The sequence below is a fragment of the Neodiprion fabricii genome, chromosome 2 (assembly GCF_021155785.1).
Source record: "Neodiprion fabricii isolate iyNeoFabr1 chromosome 2, iyNeoFabr1.1, whole genome shotgun sequence".
Taxonomy (NCBI): Eukaryota; Metazoa; Arthropoda; class Insecta; order Hymenoptera; family Diprionidae; genus Neodiprion; species Neodiprion fabricii.
Window position 1 is genome coordinate 7,252,218 of NC_060240.1, and position 21,283 is coordinate 7,273,500.

Genomic DNA, 21,283 nt, shown 5'->3' on the forward strand with positions numbered 1-21,283 from the left:
TTGTAAAGTGTTGTAATGATTTCTTTTATGCACTATTCCGACGTAATTCTGCGAGAGAAATCGACTGGGCGCAGTCCCAACACGCTGAGATCAACGCATCAAAAGTTACAGCCAAAAAACGAGAACCTGTATTTTCGACATTTTTTAGCAGGTGGTTTTTCCTCCGTAATTTCTCTCCTGTTGATCCTACACTCTTTTCGCTGCGTTTTCTGTGTTCCTGGGGGTCCACTTAGTCGGGAAAAGGTCATACAAATCGAATCTGAGACCAAAATTTTTCGGCCCCAAAAATGAAAAAAAAGTAAGGCTAACCCCTTTGCATTTTTGGCGAAAATTTTCGCGATTTTGAAAAGTGTTTGAGTGAATTCTTTTATGCACCATTCCGACGTAATTCTGCGAGAGAAATCGACTGGGCGCAGTCCCAACACGCTAAGATCAACGCATCAAAAGTTACAGCCAAAAAACGAGAACCTGTATTTTCGACATTTTTTAGCAGGTGGTTTTTCCTCCGTAATTTCTCTCCTGTTGATCCTACACTCTTTTCGCTGCGTTTTCTGTGTTCCTGGTGGTTTACTTTGTCGGAAAAGGATCATATCAATCGAATCTGAGACCAAAATTTTTCGGCCCCAAAAATGAAAAAAAAGTAAGGCTAACCCCTTTGCATTTTTGGCAAAAATTTTCGCGATTTTGAAAAGTGTTTGAATGAATTCTTTTATGCACTATTCCGACGTAATTCTGCGAGAGAAATCGACTGGGCGCAGTCCCAACACGCTGAGATCAACGCATCAAAAGTTACAGCCAAAAAACGAGAACCTGTATTTTCGACATTTTTTAGCAGGTGGTTTTTCCTCCGTAATTTCTCTCCTGTTGATCCTACACTCTTTTCGCTGCGTTTTCTGTGTTCCTGGGGGTCCACTTAGTCGGGAAAAGGTCATACAAATCGAATCTGAGACCAAAATTTTTCGGCCCCAAAAATGAAAAAAAAGTAAGGCTAACCCCTTTGCATTTTTGGCGAAAATTTTCGCGATTTTGAAAAGTGTTTGAGTGAATTCTTTTATGCACCATTCCGACGTAATTCTGCGAGAGAAATCGACTGGGCGCAGTCCCAACACGCTAAGATCAACGCATCAAAAGTTACAGCCAAAAAACGAGAACCTGTATTTTCGACATTTTTTAGCAGGTGGTTTTTCCTCCGTAATTTCTCTCCTGTTGATCCTACACTCTTTTCGCTGCGTTTTCTGTGTTCCTGGGAGTCCACTTAGTCGGGAAAAGGTCATACAAATCGAATCTGAGACCAAAATTTTTCGGCCCCAAAAATGAAAAAAAAGTAAGGCTAACCCCTTTGCATTTTTGGCAAAAATTTTCGCGATTTTGAAAAGTGTTTGAATGAATTCTTTTATGCACTATTCCGACGTAATTCTGCAAGAGAAATCGACTGGGCGCAGTCCCAACACGCTGAGATCAACGCATCAAAAGTTACAGCCAAAAAACGAGAACCTGTATTTTCGACATTTTTTAGCAGGTGGTTTTTCCTCCGTAATTTCTCTCCTGTTGATCCTACACTCTTTTCGCTGCGTTTTCTGTGTTCCTGGGGGTCCACTTAGTCGAGAAAGGTCATACAAATCGAATCTGAGACCAAAATTTTTCGGCCCCAAAAATGAAAAAAAAGTAAGGCTAACCCCTTTGCATTTTTGGCGAAAATTTTCGCGATTTTGAAAAGTGTTTGAATTAATTCTTTTATGCACTATTCCGACGTAATTCTGCGAGAGAAATCGATTGGGCGCAGTTCCAGCACGGTGCGATCAACGCATCAAAAGTTACAGCCAAAAAACGAGAACCTGTATTTTCGACATTTTTCAGCAGGTGCTTTTTCCTTCGTAATTTCTCTCCTGTTGATCCCACACTCTTATCGCTGCGTTTTCTGTGTTCCTGGTGGTCCACTTAGTCGGGAAAAGGTCATACAAATCGAATCTGAGACCAAAATTTTTCGGCCCCAAAAATAAAACAAAAAGTAAGGCTAACCCCTTTGCATATTTGGCGAAAATTTTCGCGATTTTGAAAAGTGTTTGAATGAATTCTTTCATGCACTATTCCGACGTAATACTGCGAGAGAAATCGACTGGGCGCAGTCCCAACACGCTGAGATCAACGCATCAAAAGTTACAGCCAAAAAACGAGAACCTGTATTTTCGACATTTTTTAGCAGGTGGTTTTTCCTCCGTAATTTCTCTCCTGTTGATCCTACACTCTTTTCGCTGCGTTTTCTGTGTTCCTGGTGGTCCACTTAGTCGGGAAAAGGTCATACAAATCGAATCTGAGACCAAAATATTTCGGCCCCAAAAATAAAACAAAAAGTAAGGCTAACCCCTTTGCATTTTTGGCGAAAATTTTCGCGATTTTGAAAAGTGTTTGAATGAATTCTTTTATGCACTATTTCGACGTAATACTGCGAGAGAAATCGACTGGGCGCAGTCCCAACACGCTGCGATCAACGCATCAAAAGTTGCAGCCAAAAAACGAGAACCTGTATTTTCGACATTTTTCAGCAGGTGCTTTTTCCTCCGTAATTTCTCTCCTGTTGATCCCACACTCTTTTCGCTGCGTTTTCTGTGTTCCTGGTGGTCCACTTTGTCGGAAAAGGATCATATCAATCGAATCTGAGACCAAAAAGTTTCGGCCCCAAAAATGAAAAAAAAGTAAGGCTAACCCCTTTGCATTTTTGGCAAAAATTTCCGCGATTTTGGAAAGTGTTGTAATGAATTCTTTTATGCACTATTCCGACGTAATTCTGCGAGAGAAATCGACTGGGCGCAGTCCCAACACGCTGCGATCAACGCATCAAAAGTTGCAGCCAAAAAACGAGCACCTGTATTTTCGACATTTTTCAGCAGGTGCTTTTTCCTCCGTAATTTCTCTCCTGTTGATCCCACACTCTTTTCGCTGCGTTTTCTGTGTTCCTGGTGGTCCAATTAGTCGGAAAAGGATCATACAAATCAAATCTGAGACCAAAAATTTCGGCCCCAAAAACGAAAAAAAAGTAAGGCTAACCCCTTTGCATTTTTGGCGAAAATTTTTGCGATTTTGAAAAGTGTTTGAATTAATTCTTTTATGCACTATTCCGACGTAATTCTGCGAGAGAAATCGATTGGGCGCAGTTCCAGCACGGTGCGATCAACGCATCAAAAGTTACAGCCAAAAAACGAGAACCTGTATTTTCGACATTTTTCAGCAGGTGCTTTTTCCTTCGTAATTTCTCTCCTGTTGATCCCACACTCTTATCGCTGCGTTTTCTGTGTTCCTGGTGGTCCACTTAGTCGGGAAAAGGTCATACAAATCGAATCTGAGACCAAAATTTTTCGGCCCCAAAAATAAAACAAAAAGTAAGGCTAACCCCTTTGCATTTTTGGCGATAATTTTCGCGATTTTGAAAAGTGTTGTAATGAATTCTTTTATGCACTATTCCGACGTAATTCTGCGAGAGAAATCGACTGGGCGCAGTCCCAACACGCTGCGATCAACGCATCAAAAGTTGCAGCCAAAAAACGAGCACCTGTATTTTCGACATTTTTCAGCAGGTGCTTTTTCCTCCGTAATTTCTCTCCTGTTGATCCCACACTCTTTTCGCTGCGTTTTCTGTGTTCCTGGTGGTCCAATTAGTCGGAAAAGGATCATACAAATCAAATCTGAGACCAAAAATTTCGGCCCCAAAAACGAAAAAAAAGTAAGGCTAACCCCTTTGCATTTTTGGCGAAAATTTTCGCGATTTTGAAAAGTGTTTGAATGAATTCTTTTATGCACTATTCCGACGTAATTCTGCGAGAGAAATCGACTGGGCGCAGTCCCAACACGCTGAGATCAACGCATCAAAAGTTACAGCCAAAAAACGAGAACCTGTATTTTCGACATTTTTTAGCAGGTGGTTTTTCCTCCGTAATTTCTCTCCTGTTGATCCTACACTCTTTTCGCTGCGTTTTCTGTGTTCCTGGTGGTCCACTTTGTCGGAAAAGGATCATATCAATCGAATCTGAGACCAAAAAGTTTCGGCCCCAAAAATGAAAAAAAAGTAAGGCTAACCCCTTTGCATTTTTGGCAAAAATTTCCGCGATTTTGGAAAGTGTTGTAATGAATTCTTTTATGCACTATTCCGACGTAATTCTGCGAGAGAAATCGACTGGGCGCAGTCCCAACACGCTGCGATCAACGCATCAAAAGTTGCAGCCAAAAAACGAGAACCTGTATTTTCGACATTTTTCAGCAGGTGCTTTTTCCTCCGTAATTTCTCTCCTGTTGATCCTAGACTCTTTTCGCTGCGTTTTCTGTGTTCCTGGTGGTCCACTTAGTCGGGAAAAGGTCATACAAATCGAATCTGAGACCAAAAATTTTCGGCCCCAAAAATGAAAAAAAAGTAAGGCTAACCCCTTTGCATTTTTGGCAAAAATTTTCGCGATTTTGAAAAGTGCTGGAATAAATTCTTTTATGCCTTATTCCGACGTAATTCTGTGAGAGAAATCGATTGGGCGCAGTCCCAGCACGCTGCGATCAACGCATCAAAAGTTACAGCCAAAAAACGAGAACCTGTATTTTCGACATTTTTTAGCAGGTGGTTTTTCCTCCGTAATTTCTCTCCGGTTGATCCCACACTCTTTTCGCTGCGTTTTCTGAGTTCCTGGTAGTCCACTTAGTCGGGAAAGGCACATACAAACCGAATCCGAGACCAAAATTTTTCGGCCCCAAAAATGACAAAAAAGTAAGGCCCTTTGCATTTTTGGCGAAAATTTTCGCGATTTTGAAAAGTGCTGGTCTAAATTCTTTCATGCACTATCATGACGTAATGTTGCGAGACGAATCGATTTGGCGCAGTCCGAATACGATGCGAGCATCGGATCAAAAGTGACAACCAAAATCCGGAACCTGAGCTTTCGCCATTTTTCAGCTGGTGCTATATCCGTCGTAGATCCTTTGCCGATGGTTCTACGCTCAGTTTGCTGCGTTTTTTGAGTTCCTGGAGGTCCAATTATTTGGATAAGGGTCATACAAATCGATTCTGAGACGAAAAATTTTCGGCTGAAAAAATGAAGAAAAACTAAGGCCGAGCCCATCGTATTTTTAGCAGAAATCTCCACGATCTTGAAAGTGCAGGAATCCATTTATTGATGCACTATTCTCACGTAATTCAGGGAGCGAATTCAATTCGGCACAGTGGTAATATACTGTGAGCAATGTATCAAGAGTTACAGCCAAAAACGGAAAATCCTCCCGTCATTTAGTAGTTGTCGGTCCTGAGCCACTCTACGGGCCTAGAATGCAGTTCCAAGGTTTTGCGTCGGCGTCAAGCATCGCAAGAGGAAGAAGATTCATCAAATGACCAATGGATTAACAGTTACCGTCGGAATACATGAAATTTGCTAAGGTTTTTTGGAAAGGTGGGGAAGGAAAATCACAAATTTATAGCTCAAGTCTCAGTTTATTTCATATTTCCTAATTATTGTACAAGTGTTTGGGTGTCAGTGTTTAGTCATACAGCAAATCAACAAATGGAAATAAAATGAAATGAAGAGAGGACTGCAGAAATTTGATTAAACAGTACATTAGAAATCTAATTATCGGTTGTGAAAATAGGTCTGTAGTAAACATTGTTTTAACTCGAATATCACAAACACTATATCGGATAGTTATTATCATATTTTCCTAATGTAGCTGAAGTTTCGGCTCGTGTACAGGTGCAACACAGCTTTGCAAGGTATGATATACGACTTATGATATTGTATCGTCTCTATTTTACGTAACCTGTATGGAAACGAATAAAAAATAAATTTTCTCCTCTTCTCGTTCTATTCCTTCAACCATTCACTTCTAAGGGTCCAAATAGTCTAGACAGAATCATGCATCAGAGTTGCAGCTAAAAAACGAAGGATGTTGATCGTAATTTCTCTGCTGTCGATCCTACGCTCATTTTCATGTTTTTGTTACATTCCTGGGGATCCAATTAGATTCAATAGGGTCATACAAATCGTTTCCGAGGCCAAAAATATTTTACTCGAAAGAGTAAGGCTCTTTGGATTCATGGCCAAAATTTAGACGATATTGAATAATGCCGGAATCAATTCTTTGACGCATTATATGGACGTTATTTTGAGAACGGAAACGAAAGCACGTTGTATAAGCTCGTTGTGAACTATGAATCAAAATATACGGCCGAAAAACATAAATTTTGGAATGATTTTTCCAAGAGGAAAGGGAAGGAAAACTACAAACTCATACTCACAAACTTCCAGGATACGATATGTATGACATTATATTACTAATATTCGATGTAGTCTACAATGGGTGGTACAATATTTTAAATGTCTTCCTTGAATTCTTTGTGGTACAGTTAGTCCAAAAAGGGAAATTTGAATCGATTTCGAGGCAGAAATTTCCCAGCTCTGAAAGTTGCAAAAAGAGGAAGATGAGCCCGTGTTACGTTTTTCAACATAGATATGGAAATATTCATTAAATTCTAAAATTTTTGGAGGTGAAAATAAGCGTTGCGTTACACTCTATATTTTCCACTCCAGCGTTGTTAACCATTTGTGAACTGAAGATATAGGTATATTCAAGTCAATGACTTCAGTGTCGTTGTTACTCTGTGTTTGGATGGTATAACTTCTTACGAGTCGTATCAGTTTTCGATGGTTAATTTCTGGTCTCTATACTGTGTGGTTCACGGCGGCTCAATGCAGCGGTAGAATTGGTGTGATTTCTATTTCGTAATTACTTAGTATTCGGAACTTTTCAGGCTCTGAAGATATGAATTCCTTACGTTTGGTATTTCGTCAGAATTTGCGGCAGCTACGGCAGTTTCACAAATGGTAGGCCGTTACTTCAATTTTCCGCAAAACTCCCACGCCGTGTAGCACGATTCGATTAGCCAACGCTACCTAACCTAAGTGCATTCGCCCTTAACCTATTGTCTTGCTAATAAAGTACTATTACACTAGCAATACGAGCCTAACATCGATCCCTGATTTCGCCGACTATCTATATTCAGCTCCGATTCATTGACAACGTTGTTTTAACTAAAAAATTTACGCGTCTGTTATTTCAGTGCTACGACTCAACAGACAGCAACATCGGCTCAACCAGTTGAGCCACTAACAATTCCTGTTCCTGAGGGTGTGGACAAGCCTGTGAGCGCTAAAATTGACAAAATAGCTAATGACATAACTGCGTTGAATCTTATTGAGGTTGCAGAACTTAGTGATGTACTCAAAAAAAGGCTGAACCTTCCTGACGCACCCATCATGCCTGTTGGTGGATTTGCAGTTGCACCTGCTGCTGGAGCTGAAGTCAGTACTCATGGATAAGTACAACACTTTACTGTGGTTTGAATAATCTAAAAAGTTCAACTATAGGATAATTTTGAGGAAATTGGAAATTACAAGATATAAACCACTATTTTCATTCCTAATTATTATACACAACACCTTATATACCCAGTAGTAACTTGTTTGTTCTTTCTCAATAGGACGGCGACGAGGGGGCCGCAAAAAAGAAAGTACAAACTGAATTCACAGTAAAACTTATTAAGTTTGACGAAAAACAGAAGGTCGCACTGATTAAAGAATGCAAAAATTTGTTGGAAGGGATGAATCTTGTTCAGGTAATGTCCCAATTGATGTTGTCAATTTTCATTGGTTCTATGTGGTATTTGGTTTCTCATTTCACCGAGCTTCAGTATCGAGGACCAATTTTCTTGTGTCACTTATTGTATATCAACAGATGCTTTGTTTTACATTACGTTTTTCAAAAACTGAATCCCATTTGTGTAGAGAACTTCTATGGTCATTCTGCAGCCAGTTTCGCAATCGGTATCAAAATTCTCTAATCATTTCCCGAGGTGTATTCAAACCGTATCTTGGCCACCTGTGTTATCTGCTGTCTACGCTAAATAAATGATAATGATAGCATACGAAACTGGTGGCTGCGAATTCATTAGAATCCATCTTGGTAGTTGTGTTAGACATGTCTTTCTAGAACCCACTGAGGTGATTTTTGCTTTCTTCAGTTTCAATTTTTTTACAAATGTGATCTAATGAAACGGTTCTGTTGACAACTTAATATTCAGCATTGACAGATTGATAAGACATGAGTGATTTAGCTCGTGATGTTGAAAGATAATAAATATTAATTAGCTAGCATTATTAATAATTTATTGTACCGCAGGCAAAGAAGTTTGTGGAAAGTGCCCCAACAGTTATCAAAAGTGATATTCCAAAGGATGAAGCAGAGAAGCTCAAGGAAGCACTGGGCAAAGTTGGTGCTGTAATTGAAATTGAATAAATTGTTGAGTAGAACGAAACCAAACACAGAAGACAATTTGTAATTTACAACCTAGACTCTTAGTAATAAATGTACATTAAAATAATTCAATGTATGTATTGTTGTCATTATTTATTCCTAAATTAGTCCTATTCCCAATAAACCGTTATTTCCAAAATCAGAAATGAAAACCATTTTTATGTGACGCCTGTATCTATACACAATACATATAATTCTATCTTCAATACATTCATAAGAGTGGGACTGTTTGTCCATATAGCAAACGAAGTATGTCAAGTCTTTTGTGATATCGTCCGTATTTCCCTGCTTCGTCTGCTACGTAGGTGTCGATAATCTCACAGGCGTATATTTAGGGTGCGCGTAATTTTATTGAAGGAACAACGTCCAATGAGTTCCTGTATAACGCAAGCTGACCCACCGACGTAGAGTACATTGAGTACATCGAACATTTTCAGGCTCCGTCAATATTACCGGGTCCTGATTACGTTCTTATCAAGAGTAATATTCAGTGCACGGGGCATTAGCGGAGGTGTTTACGCCCTTGCGCCACGACTACTGCCACGATGGCCGAGGAGGTTGACACAAACAGAAAAGCGGCGATGGAAGATATACCGCAAAATTCTTTCGAGGTGGGTGAAATGTGAAAAAAAATCAATCAAAAGTGAAATAGTGTACCGTTTTATTACCTGTATTTTTCCGTGTCAATATCAGAGTGAATTATCAACGTTTTCACAATGATTCTGACAGGTGACCGCTGCAGCGGAGTCGAGAGACAACGAAGTAGGTGCATTAGAATTTCAGGCCTCGCAAGTGATTTCGAGGCTTGAAGAGGCCGTTGAAAGGGCTGCCGACGGTGGCGGGACGACCTGGAATAATCCTTCGGGATTTCTGTCTCAGGCAAAAAGCCCTGAGGAAATATTGGCCTTGATTCAGGTGAGATTGCACTAGCAGAAGCCATTGCCTTGACGCGATTGGTCAGTTTTGACGGCGCCCCTATTTCAATTGGTAAATGCTGTTGGAACCTGAAGTGCTCGAGCGTTGATTGCGCGCTTTCGGCAGATGCAATCATGTTTATGATAAAACCAAACTATACCGCCACGTTAGCACGGTTTAGCACACAATGATATGTCGTATCAGCCGCATGTCCTGCATGCTGCTACATTGAGATGAGCACATGACTATATTCTCAGCCATATTCCACATTTTCTTATAGTTTATGCGGTTCATCGAAAATGTGGAAAGATAAATAGCTTTGCTCGGATAATGCAAAAGATACAAAAAATTCAAATACGCTGCGGTGATTTCTTATGAATAAAAATACCATAGATTAGTAATGCTTGTTTTCATTGATTTCGTTATTATACAATATTTCCTATTAAGGTATCATAAAATCTTCAACGGATCAAGTACTTTCAGATATAATGTTTAAGATCAGTACACATGTTTTTTATGTCAAAGGTTCGTTGCGATCAGACTCATCAGAAGATTATCTAATGGCAGAAAATATATTTCTTCAAAAGAGTTATATGTAGTAAGAAAAGTACTTCATTGTTGTATTTAAAAAAATCTCAAATCAATATAGTAACATAAAACCTAACAGCTTTTCTGAAGAATTCTGCATCTTGATATTCGTATGAATATCCAAAAATAATGAGCTCATTATTTTGTTATCAGCGCTGTATGATTTAATTTTGCACGGATGTTAGAATAATTTGTTTAAAAATTTCTTCTACAAATCTCATCTAACTTGTATTAATTTTTACTGCATTTCGAATATAATTAAGCATGTATGTTGTTTACATAGGATTTGGTGATTCACGAAGATGCGCCAGTACAGACAACCGATGGAGAGAGTAACGAGCCTCTGGCAAGCCAATTAACGACTTTACCGACGTTAACAGATGCTGCAAAATTGTCACTTGTAGCTAACAGCGTATCTGCATATGCCGCTGCATTGCCAAGAGCACATGCACAGAGACTGGCTGGCCGGCTGGCTGCCGATACTACAAGATGGCTCAGTCACATTTTCAGGTTCGTCGACTGCGCATCATCGTTCCATGAGGACCATTTAGAGGGATTGGTCAGAGTGGCTAGACTGGCATTGCATAGAAAATATCCAAGATACATAGAAGATGGTTTTACAGCACTGGCAGCCTCTCCCCCATTAATTTACAGTTCAGTTGCAGCTCCGCTTGGAGTCGTCCAACATCTGTGTAGGCAGGTGTGTAAATATGAAAGTAAACTGAAAATTTATATCGAAGCTTGTACGGATGTTAAACAGTCCAGCTGAATACACATTTGAGCGATCCTTTCACAAAAGTATATAGCTAAACTAATCTCAAATTTTTCACTTATATACTAAATAATTCGTAAACTTGATTCTAAATTAAAAATGTAACGGAATTGAAAAACAAGTTATTTATCTTCTAGCTGTCATTACCATTGCATTGCATGCGTCCAATTCCGCATAACACAATGTTTGGATCAAGGCACAGCATGGATGTGTCTGCTCTTGAACGTCGCTTGGCTGAAGACAGTCAATCAAACAGCGTCACTCCATTACTAGTTTTAGCAGAAGCAGGCTCTATGTTGACTGGGCACTGTGATAATATTACTAGGCTAAGAGAAATCTGTGACAAATATAACGTCTGGCTGCATTTGAGGGGGCATTCGCTAGCAGCACTCACTTTAAATAACTCTACTAAGGATTTGGTGAGAACTTTAGATATTTTAAAGTATGAGTAACGATGGTCAAAGTAGTTGTGAATGCAGGAGTTTACTAAAGTACTACACATTTTTCAAAAATTTATTTACACTTTTTTTTTCAAATAATGTAATGTTTATTCTTTCTATTTTAGCCTGCGAAAATTGCTGACAGTGTGACGCTGCCTGTAGGAACTTGGCTAGGAATTCCATCACTCCCTGTAGTAGTATCCTTTCAATTAAATCATTCTAGATACATCAAGGATTTCTTTTTTTCCAGAAAACTACCAGGGCACAAAAGAAATTCTACTACATTTCATCCCTTAATCTTATAAATAGACATTGTACAGGTTGACTGATACCAAAGGCGGTCGGCCAACACCCAGAGATACGACACTCTCGTTGGTGTCAGGTCTAATGTCAGACTCGTTATCACGACGTCTACCGACGTTACCATTATGGGCTGCCTTACAAGCACTGGGTCGAGATGGGATTCAGAATAGATTTAAGCAGTGTTTTTTAGCAGTTGAAGAACTCTACAATAAAATCAAGAAATTCAATTGCATCAGGTTATTGGTAATACACTGATCCTTTATCATTTTGTTGGAAAAAAATTGTCACAACTCACATATTGTTAATTGCATTACAGTACCTATAATTTCATTCAATGAATTCTAACATGAAAGTATGATTTAAATTATCTTCTCTGAGAAATAACTACTTTAGGGATTCATTCTAGAGTCAAACACCAGGTGGAGAAACCGGATCGTACACGATAAATGAATTATTGACGAATCCGATTGGGAGTCCTCAGTTGTACGAAATAGTGGCCAGTTCCCTAGTACTGCAATTTATACCTGCAGATCGTGATCCGCAAGCAACGGAACGCGTACCGCCTTATTATGACAAATTGAATTCTTGGCTCGGTCAAACTCTGCCACGTGATGTTGAAAATGTGCAAATAGAATTATGCGAAATTGAACAGCACGGTGTTGCGATCCGAATTTGTCCTATAGAATACCCAGACAAACCTCCGACGAGCGAGGATATCGACAATGTTGTTGCATGCCTGGAACAGCAAATTGTAAGGGATCTTGAATAACGTCTATAATCATATAAAAAGAATTATGTTTTCGCATATTGTACATGTTGCACCTCTGCAGGAGATTCTGTTGGCAACTGTTGAACACAAAGAAACGTTTGTGAAGTTGGTCTCAGAAAATGATTCTCTTCATTTGGTTGATATGGCTGGTTGGGCAGGGTTAGGTGGAGTCCGATATGCTCCTCCAACATGGGCCAATGTCATGACTGATCAGGCCAAAGATGAACTTAACAGATTAAATACACAGTTGGTGGAGGCGCTAAGAAGCACGGATGCAGCATTCTCATTGGGTGAAGGTGCCGATGGCCTAGCTTGTGTTAGATTTGGCATGGTTACACAGGATACAGGTACATCTTTATTTGCGTGCCTAAGGAAAAAAAATGTATTTGCAACTATGCAAATATCTGCAATTTTGTATGTAACAATATATATCAATATAAATCATATCATGATCAAGTGACAGTTTTCGCAAATGATCTATGTGGATTTCAGATGTTGCCGAATTATTGTCACTGGTATTGCAAGTTGGTCAGGAAGTTGAAGCTAGTTCGAAACTATTGGACACAATGTCTGAGGTAGTTAAGAGAGGTATAGAAGCTGCGCAAACCGATTTGGAACGAGAAAATGCAGAGAAACTTTGGCAGGAAGGGATTCTAAGACATGTTCCTGTTGTCGGAACTTTTGTTAATTGGTGGAGCCCGCCAAACAAAGAGGCAGGTGTAAGAGGTCGAAGTTTAAATTTACAAGCTGGTAAGTTAATGTTGAATAATTCGCAAATTGTCACAGTTGAAAAATGGTCAAATTTACCGTACCCGAATTACTGAGAATATCAGTTTTCATATTTAAATATTTGTATATTGTTATGAAATTACAGGCGTTGTTGAAAGTACAGAGAATATATATAAGTACCACATGCAATTGCAACCAAATTCGACTAATAGTAATGGTTCAGGGGCCAGAACACCTCCACAACCGTTAGTTCAAACTCCAGTCGGTGCTAACAGTCAGAGCCACAGTCGTTCGTCCAGCCATTCTAGTCTACAGAGTGGTAAAAGTGTTTTGTCAATATCTAATACAGCATGCGCTCAACCCCAGGTCAAAGAGGAATCAACAGAGCAAGCAGCAAGCTCGTAGTGGATTTTATTAATTTCAATCCCAAGTGTAATTATGTAGCAGCTTCCGAGCGAGATGTTCCTTTAAAAACGCGTTCGAAAATAAAACCACCTTAGCATTACACAGTGTTTTTACGTAACAAAATTAGTCACATATGTTCATTTTCGTGCAAGAAAGGGTTGGATTAGTTTGGTACGCCCTGACGCAATGGCGATGGCAGACACAATCGTGATAATGGTATAGATGATACTTCTTAACAAAGTATTGAAATTTCATAGTATAATAACTTGAGTGACGATAAATTATTTTGTGAAAGAACATGCCGTTTAGAAGCTGGTCCCCAGATTTAGAGTATGCCTATATATATATATATATATTTTTTTTTCTATGCGTCACTGTTCGAAGTACTCTAATTTCTAAAATAGCATACTTTGAATGAGAAAAATTTTAAAATACCAAGAAATTTGCGCGAATAAAATTTGCCTTGTAATAATTGTAATGAATAAGTCAAATAATGTAATTGACAAATTTCTGTACATACAATTTATTTGTGATTGACATTGACATTTGATATCGGAATAATAATGTAACATAACTGGAATAAACAGGTCCAGTTAATTACATTAATTGATATTTTATTCATTATTTTACCAAGAAAAGCAAACCCATAGATTTGAAACCCAAATTGTAAAATGGGCATGAGTGTTGAAACCCCTCAATACTTCACTATATAAGGAAAATATCGTTTTTTGTTGTTCGCATGCCTTACTAAGTCATAGGAATCACATCACAATTCGTAACTCAATTAAACAATGACCCAGTCAGCCGAAAATTAACTAGTGCCCAGTAGGATTAAAATAATTTGCATAGTTGTAAAATGGACTAAGATGTTAATCTCAGTAAGCAAGTATTAGATACATGTATTATTTGAAAATTAAAATACATCATTTTTCACTTTATAATAGTTATACGATCTTTTATCACACTAAACTTGCAATATTCAGTAACAATCATCCCGTATATATATGCCTATATGTATATATATGTAGTTCGACACTGTTATGATTCTAAAGCACAACGTATGCTTAATACATGTGATATAACATGACTCAATTGTGATTGTTTCAAGTATTAATATTACTTTTATTATTATTGCATTTTCGTGGTTGTTTTTTTCTTGACAGGTTTGTAACATCATGTTGTATTGATTTTAATCAAAGAATTCAGTGAAACAAATCGAAAAACAGAAATATAATTCAAATCTCACGGCGTACTATGTATCCTATGTAGCCTTGCTTCAGTGGAACAAAGTAATCATTCAACCAGGAACGAAAGAAAAGAACTTCTGCAATGTTAATTACTTATTAATATGTACGTAATTTCTTTGAGTATATAATTTGGATTTTGAAATATGAAAAAGATTAGTTAATATTATACTGAAATTAAAACATTGTTGTTGACAGATGTTTACAATAAATTACGCTCGTATGTATATTTATGTACCGAATTGTTGTAACAAAGTATTGCTACTTAATAAAATATTATTGAAAAATGATAAAATCTTGCGTAGTTTTCTTCTCTTTTTTTTATCCATCTTTCTGAATTTCATAATTCCGCAACTAGTCGATATTTGGTTCAGTGATTTTTTTAGCGGACATTGTTGAATAGAACCAATGTAAAACTAGACAAAAAATCGAATACGCACAAGAAAGACATTAACGTTTTGTTATTAACGTGTGCAAAAGCTTTGGGATTTTATTTAAAGCGTTTACCGAATAAAACTGAAATGCCTATCACGGCAAAAAAGCGTTATGCACATACGTTTTTGGTCGGCGCTAATAAACCTTGACAATAACAGCTTTCATAAATGTGTTGAGAATCGAGATCGGCGTATTTTGCGTAACAAATTTTTAAAAATAGAACAGCTCTGCAATCTAAAATATCACTTTTGTAATATAAACGTTGACCAATAGAGATCGCTGAAATAAATGGATTATGCGTACGTGTGTCAAAAAACAAATATAAATGCTTGGATTAAACCTTTTAGAATGTTTTTCTCTTTCTTCAACTATTCGTCATCAGTCGAACGAAATTAATTCAGCTGTATCAGGCTTTTGTTCCTCTTTTTGCTTTGGTGGCGACTGAACATTTTCAGGAGGAGCTGACTGCACAACCGATGGTTGGTATTGCATGGCCGGCGGTGCCCCTTGACTTGGTCCTATTTGTGGAGCGTTTTGCATTTGAGGTATGCCAGGTCCTTGTTGTACCGGGGGCTGTTGATTTGGCTGCATAGAACCGCCAACAGTAGCAGGTGGACCTTGTATAGAGCCAGTAATTTGGGGTGGCAGACCGCTATTAGAAGATTGGGGTAATGGCGGTCCTTGCGGAATAGGCGCATGACTCTGTGGGCCTTGAGGCCCCGAGATTTGACTTCCAGGCCCTGATTGTGGAGGCATATGGCCAGGTGGACCCATTTGGTGGCCACTTGATTGTTGGAGTTGCTGTAGAGGAGAAGGTGCAGGCATCTGGAGAATTTGAAATGTGCGTAACAGACGAAATTTGACTGTCCAAGTCACAAAATATCGTTGACAATGATCCTTATGATAGTAATAATACTTTAGTTACTTAACATACCATTCCTGGTCCCGAAACTGGCATGCGCCCCATACTTTCTCGGTTCTGAATAGATTGTTCAGGTGGACCTTGTTGTTCTGGACCTCCCATGGGGCCCATCATGTGAGGCGGAGGACCCATCGTCTGCATACTATAACCCGGGATCGGGTACTGATTCATCGGCGGTTGAGCGTACATGTATACTCCCTGATTTGTTGGAGACATCGGATTGTAATTTTGCCCAGGATTTTGATACTGGACATGACGAACTGGAGAGCCTTGGGCAGGTGGACCCATGAAACCAGGCACTTGTTGATAACCACCTATTTGAACGAGGAAAATTAATAAACAAGAAGGATACAATTGGTAATTCATAATTGGTAAGACAATTTTTCACGATTTTTTTTACCCAGTATGTACTGCTGCTTTTGTTGTTCTTGGCGCATCTGCATTTCCCTTTCCTGTTCCTGAATTCTTTGAAGTGCAAGCTGACGCTGATATTGTAAGTATTCCTGTTTCTTTTTACGCATAATTTCCAATTTGTGAGCCATTTGCAGCTGCCTCTGTCGCTCAGCTTCCTCAGCTTGCCTCCTCAACTTTTCTCTGTGCTCCTCTCTTAATGCATCCAGTGCTGCTCTCGCATCTTTCATTTGGGCTAATTTATCCTGGAGTCCTTCATAATACACCCGACCGTCGTCTTGTTCCTGAATGTATCGAAGCAGCCTTGAACAAATATTCACAGTTAGAATCGGATCGCTGTTTTACTTGCCAACCCGATTATGTACATATAAACAAATATATTCAACCACGAAAATAACGAGAAAGAATTCAAGTAACAAGATAAAATGTTGTTGGAGAATTACTTTGAGTGCATGGCTGTTATATTCATAAACAAGGTCTGCACAGAACTGTCATTGGCGATCGATCTTCCCCTGGACGAGTTACTTTTCATTCTGTTAACAAAAATCTCCACTTGCGACCTAAGAGCGGCAACAAATTCTTCCATCTGAGTATCGATTTCTCCATTCTGCTGCTTTGTCATTATTATCTTTTGCGGCATCGGGCTACTTATGTTGGGTGCGGATGGACTAGCCACATCGGACCTGGCACCATGTTCTTCAATCCCAGTTTGACGTTGTTCCCAGTATTTACGATTAAGGTATTTTGCCAATTCAGGATTAACTTCCTCCTCCTCATCTTTCATTCTGGATGGGCTGGTACCTTGCTGTTTTGAAAAGATCGAGATATACAGAGTGCCTTCCCAGATCTTTACTTCTAACATTTTGGTGCCGTGTCCTTAAACTTTATAAGTAGATATTCAATCAAAGTTAATGTAAGTATGATGTAAATCATTATTTTCAAACTAACCGGTGATGGTGGTGGAGAATAAGCCGCTCTGGACAAAGCTGGTATAGGATTAGTTTTTAAGGAACTTGTAACGCGTTTCTTTTCTTTTTCCTTGTGTTCAGCTTCACTTTGGCTCAGAGCAAGAGCAAGCTGAAGTTCCTCTTCCTCTTGGAGCTCTTCAGCAGTTTTGCGTGGTGGTACCTGCTCCAGAAATGGGTTTGCAATTAAATCGATGTATTATTGAAACACCAGAGATTGACAGCACTCCAAATCATATCACTATAAGGCGCTACTTGTGGAATAAATTGTAGTTCTTTGATTTACAATAACTACTATTACATTATAAAATGGTTCATCGTTTGAAGTATTTCTACGATATCTTGGGTTTAAAAATTTGTTGGATTTTTTTAAAGGATTATTCCTGTGCCGGTTCATCATTAATGGGACACTTAAAATTCAGTTCAATCAGTTCATTCACATGGGTACGGTATGAATTGATAAATTGACAAAGCTTGAATACCTCTTTTAATTTGACAGATAAAACGTCAGAAGACTGTCATTGACTAACAAATGAATAATAAACAAATTATCGCGATTACCTGGTACTTGATTGAAAATGATAAAATAATGTGAGTTGATTTATCGGGATAAAATTGCAAAACTAGGTGTGTAATTTGATGGAACTACTGATTGTAATAATAACCTACTGAAAATAGTATGCTCCTAACACATTGATCTTTCATTTGTACTCGTGTTGTTAGAAAAGCCATTATTCTAGTAATCTAATTATCAGGGGCATTGTGAACGACTCACAAAACCTAACGGCAAAATGAGGCTGAGCAATGTTAATGTAATGACACATTAGGTGAAACATAATAAATGTGCAATTTTAGAATGACTTTCAAGGATTTGGCATTTCAAAATAAGAGTATGTTTTAAGTTGAAATGGAGTTTTAATGATGAGCGAAAACGTGATAAGAATGAAAACCTTTCTTTCATTGATAAGAAATTGGTATAATCAATTTCGTAACAAAGACGGTTTAGCAAAATAATAAACTTACTTGTTGTTGTTGGGCTAGAGAGCTACTCAGATATTCAGCTGGCAGATCAGTTTCTTTAGGAACCCCAGTAGTCGGTCTACAAAAACAAAAGGACAATGCGATTACTTGGATTATTGATTGATCGGAGAAATTGATTGAACTTTGAAAGACTTTTGATAATACTGACTTGTTGACTTGATCATAGCAAGCTTCGCAAACTCTAACTTCTTTTTCTATACCAAATTTCGGCAAGGTCGATGTCTTGCTGGAGCATTGGCCACAAAATACTTGTCCGCAAGCTCGACAATGGTGTTTCCGCTGTACCATGTTAAAGACCACTCTGCATCGGTGACATACGTCACCATCGGCCCATTCCGGTGCTGTATCTGCGCTGAACATTGCGTCGCTTTCTTTCAAAGTTGGGAATTTATAATTCTCAGCTTTCATAATATTCACTGTATCCTAGAATAGTGAAGAGAAGAAAACTAAATAAAAATATTCCACTGCGCAGCATCATAACTTTATGAAAAATGTACCTGAATACTAAAACTACGAATGAGACTTTCAGACAGAGGCGCCTCAACACACAACAGACAAGAACTGACTGCATGTTATGATAGGTTGTGAATCATTGTTTACTCATATTCTTATCAGTTAAGTACATAGATTAAGGAACAAGTTGAATACTTTGCCCAAAAAACGCCTCACTGGTCATGTGCGAATGAGCCAAATTGTAAAGTAAATATTTTATGTAGCATCATCAGAAGTGCGAATGAGGAGTATACAGCGTACCTGAACAGCTCTATACTTTGGGCTGTTTCTAAATGCGAAGGCCCAGGCTTGAATCAACTCTAATATCTTTGTTCGGACGTCTTCATGCGGAGAAGTTTTGACAAGCTCTCTTAGTTGTTCCATATACTGCTTTGTTCCAATTTCATCGTGAATTAGACTTCCGCAGTTCTTTACACAGGACTCAAGGACCTGTCCAGCAGAAGACAATTGTGATTATTGGAAGGTAAAATTTTGTCGAATATATTTATTACAGATAAGCTTTTTTTTTAAATTTTATTTTCAGTCATCATTTCTCACTAACCAATAATCCAAACAGAGCGATGTGTGGATTTGCGTTTGTAAGCTTCCTCTTTATGGCGCCGAGTGCATATTTGGGCCTGAATGAAATATTATAAATATTTACTGATCATTGTTTTATTAAAAAATTGTCGATTATAGCTTCAATAAATTGAAACATTGTTAGAGTATTTTGTATCATTTTTATGTTATAATACTCTAAACCGTATGTAAGCATTCAAATTCAAATCGGCTTCATCTCCCAAAAGTCCATTAAAATAAACATAAAAAAAATCCCAAGGTGAGACAAATATACAGTTAAATCGTGATAAAGCTCATTAAAGTATAATTACATAATGTAAAAAAGTTGAGAAAGAGAAAGAAAGAAACGTCAAAGCTTTCATCTTGAATAGAATTTCATTGAAACTTGAAATAAGTGTGTCCTGAATGCAAACAGAATTAGAATATTATCTAAAAAAATGTTGACTCGAAATATTCATATTTCAGAGTATACATTATATAAATATTTATTAGGAAAAGTTCTTCGAGCGTCATATGAAAACAATAATTTATACAGAAGCATATGTTGTGACAAAAGATTGTAAATATACTACAAATGGTAAGGGATGTATTAAGTAGAGTAATAGATAAGAACTAAACATAACAGGCGTTAGAAGGAAAAAACCTGCTTGCTAATATCAGTTGACATAATTGCTGGCAATTTTTTACCTAATATGAAGAATAATTAACTCGCTTGAAAACAAAACAATTTATAAATAACAGCATTAACTTACAATACACGATTGCTTTTAATTATAAGTGAACAAGAGTTGTAAATTGACTAAAACAATTCTGTCACGCGATCAAGTGTTACAAAATTTGGTATGGGACACACAGATACGTGTTTGAAAGTTTCTTGGGAGAAACAATACATTGTTAGTAATGACAGGTGTTAAAGAGCTTTTTCATTTTGCACTATATTCAGATTATATTCTCTGTCAACCTTTTAATGGCAGGCATGGTCGATATATCGATATATCGACCAGCAGCTGGGTTGGGAATTCTGCATAAAAAATCGATAGAATTTATTTATAAATTTCAGGCCTAATGAAAGGTCGATTTTAATTTACATTCCCCTGCCGTTAAAATATGTAACAGGTTTTGACACAGTAGTAGCTGTAAGAATCAGTGTTTTAATTGTTCTAAAACCCTTACATGTGTATGAAGATTGCAAAATGAACACATAGAACGAAAATGGATAATAAGAACAAAATGAAATAAGGCGTATGGTAAAAGTATGAAAAGTATTTAAAAGTTACGAAGCGCGACTGCAAGATACCTATCGGTACATACGTGTACCCGTGGATTGTGATTTTGTAGGTTAAGTTTGATAGAAATATGTCTCCTATATACTCACTGTACGTCACCCTGTCTTATGAGATCGCAGATTTGTAAAATCGTCGGCCAGTCTGGTTCAAGCCGCAAGTTACTCGTAGCTTTATCTAAGCGGAATAAAATGGTAGTGAAAAAAAAACTACGTAGAGATATAGAGGTATTGAAAATATCTAAGCGAAAGCATAGAAGCTTCTCTATCAGCTCGACGATACTTACCAAGTAACTTATCAAAGGGCGACGAGCTTCGGAACATTCTACTACACGAAAAATTGTTGTGTTTCTTCTTCGCAACTTAATTGTTTAGCACACACTGTTAACCAACTTTTGCTCACTTAATTGACTTCTTCTGACACTACTGTCCTGGAAATGTCAATGATTCGTCATCACTATTCTAGTCAAACGTAGATCCGTGAATATGTGTGTTTACGTGCCACCGGCATTCGGACAATCTCATTGGTTGATTCTCTTACAACACTCGGCCTGATTGTTGCGATACAGCATCGGTCTGATTATGAGTCATTTATTTTCGAATTGTCGGTAATTGAAACCAGATTTTCAAATAAATCAAACACGAAAATACTAA

At 38.0% G+C, this 21,283-nt stretch overlaps 3 protein-coding genes and 1 long non-coding RNA gene across 6 annotated transcripts; 2 read left to right on the top strand and 2 right to left on the bottom strand.

The window, feature by feature from the left end:
- The first annotated feature begins 6,687 nt into the window (after positions 1 to 6,687).
- LOC124175773 (39S ribosomal protein L12, mitochondrial) lies at positions 6,688 to 8,413 on the top strand. Its single transcript, XM_046556286.1, has 4 exons — positions 6,688 to 6,848; positions 7,085 to 7,325; positions 7,505 to 7,639; positions 8,203 to 8,413. The coding sequence occupies exons 1-4, from the start codon at positions 6,787 to 6,789 to the stop codon at positions 8,317 to 8,319; spliced, it is 555 nt and encodes a 184-aa protein (XP_046412242.1). The 5' UTR covers positions 6,688 to 6,786; the 3' UTR covers positions 8,320 to 8,413.
- A 281-nt stretch (positions 8,414 to 8,694) lies between these two features.
- Positions 8,695 to 14,641, top strand: LOC124175008 (pyridoxal-dependent decarboxylase domain-containing protein 1). The gene is made up of 10 exons (XM_046554793.1): positions 8,695 to 8,948; positions 9,067 to 9,252; positions 10,124 to 10,540; positions 10,750 to 11,031; positions 11,178 to 11,249; positions 11,362 to 11,598; positions 11,762 to 12,106; positions 12,186 to 12,471; positions 12,617 to 12,874; positions 12,999 to 14,641. Exons 1-10 carry the CDS (start codon positions 8,883 to 8,885, stop codon positions 13,256 to 13,258), a joined length of 2,409 nt encoding a protein of 802 aa, XP_046410749.1. The 5' UTR covers positions 8,695 to 8,882; the 3' UTR covers positions 13,259 to 14,641.
- Positions 11,308 to 12,305, bottom strand: LOC124175010. The gene is made up of 2 exons (XR_006869057.1): positions 12,178 to 12,305; positions 11,308 to 12,091 (listed from the first exon to the last, which is right to left on the bottom strand). It is a non-coding gene; the product is annotated as an uncharacterized LOC124175010 (long non-coding RNA).
- LOC124175009 (hepatocyte growth factor-regulated tyrosine kinase substrate) lies at positions 14,422 to 21,091 on the bottom strand. Of its 3 annotated transcripts, none has more exons than XM_046554796.1 (11): positions 20,917 to 21,091; positions 20,723 to 20,807; positions 19,331 to 19,406; positions 19,030 to 19,218; positions 18,425 to 18,699; positions 18,259 to 18,334; positions 17,219 to 17,401; positions 16,714 to 17,075; positions 16,260 to 16,573; positions 15,872 to 16,173; positions 14,422 to 15,738 (listed from the first exon to the last, which is right to left on the bottom strand). In XM_046554796.1, exons 1-11 carry the CDS (start codon positions 20,951 to 20,953, stop codon positions 15,316 to 15,318), a joined length of 2,322 nt encoding a protein of 773 aa, XP_046410752.1. In that variant the 5' UTR covers positions 20,954 to 21,091; the 3' UTR covers positions 14,422 to 15,315. The 3 variants fall into 3 exon arrangements, with proteins under 3 accessions (XP_046410752.1, XP_046410751.1, XP_046410750.1); XM_046554795.1 differs by having other exon boundaries at positions 14,422 to 15,762; positions 17,219 to 17,398; positions 20,917 to 21,089; XM_046554794.1 differs by having other exon boundaries at positions 14,422 to 15,762; positions 20,917 to 21,089.
- Positions 21,092 to 21,283: the final 192 nt, after the last annotated feature.

Bases quoted from the DNA above. Each gene is read 5' to 3' on its own strand.
- LOC124175773 (XM_046556286.1), top strand. From the start codon at position 6,787: ATGAATTCCTTACGTTTGGTATTTCGTCAGAATTTGCGGCAGCTACGG. The intron at 6,849-7,084 runs GTAGGCCGTTAC...CTGTTATTTCAG, and splicing joins CTACGGCAGTTTCACAAATG to TGCTACGACTCAACAGACAG. The intron at 7,640-8,202 runs GTAATGTCCCAA...ATTGTACCGCAG, and splicing joins AAGGGATGAATCTTGTTCAG to GCAAAGAAGTTTGTGGAAAG.
- LOC124175008 (XM_046554793.1), top strand. From the start codon at position 8,883: ATGGCCGAGGAGGTTGACACAAACAGAAAAGCGGCGATGGAAGATATA. The intron at 8,949-9,066 runs GTGGGTGAAATG...TGATTCTGACAG, and splicing joins TACCGCAAAATTCTTTCGAG to GTGACCGCTGCAGCGGAGTC. The intron at 11,599-11,761 runs GTAATACACTGA...GATTCATTCTAG, and splicing joins TCAATTGCATCAGGTTATTG to AGTCAAACACCAGGTGGAGA.
- LOC124175009 (XM_046554794.1), bottom strand. From the start codon at position 20,953: ATGTTCCGAAGCTCGTCGCCCTTTGATAAGTTACTTG. The intron at 19,219-19,330 runs GTTAGTGAGAAA...TCTGCTGGACAG, and splicing joins TCGCTCTGTTTGGATTATTG to GTCCTTGAGTCCTGTGTAAA. The intron at 16,174-16,259 runs GTAAAAAAAATC...TCGTTCAAATAG, and splicing joins AAAGCAGCAGTACATACTGG to GTGGTTATCAACAAGTGCCT.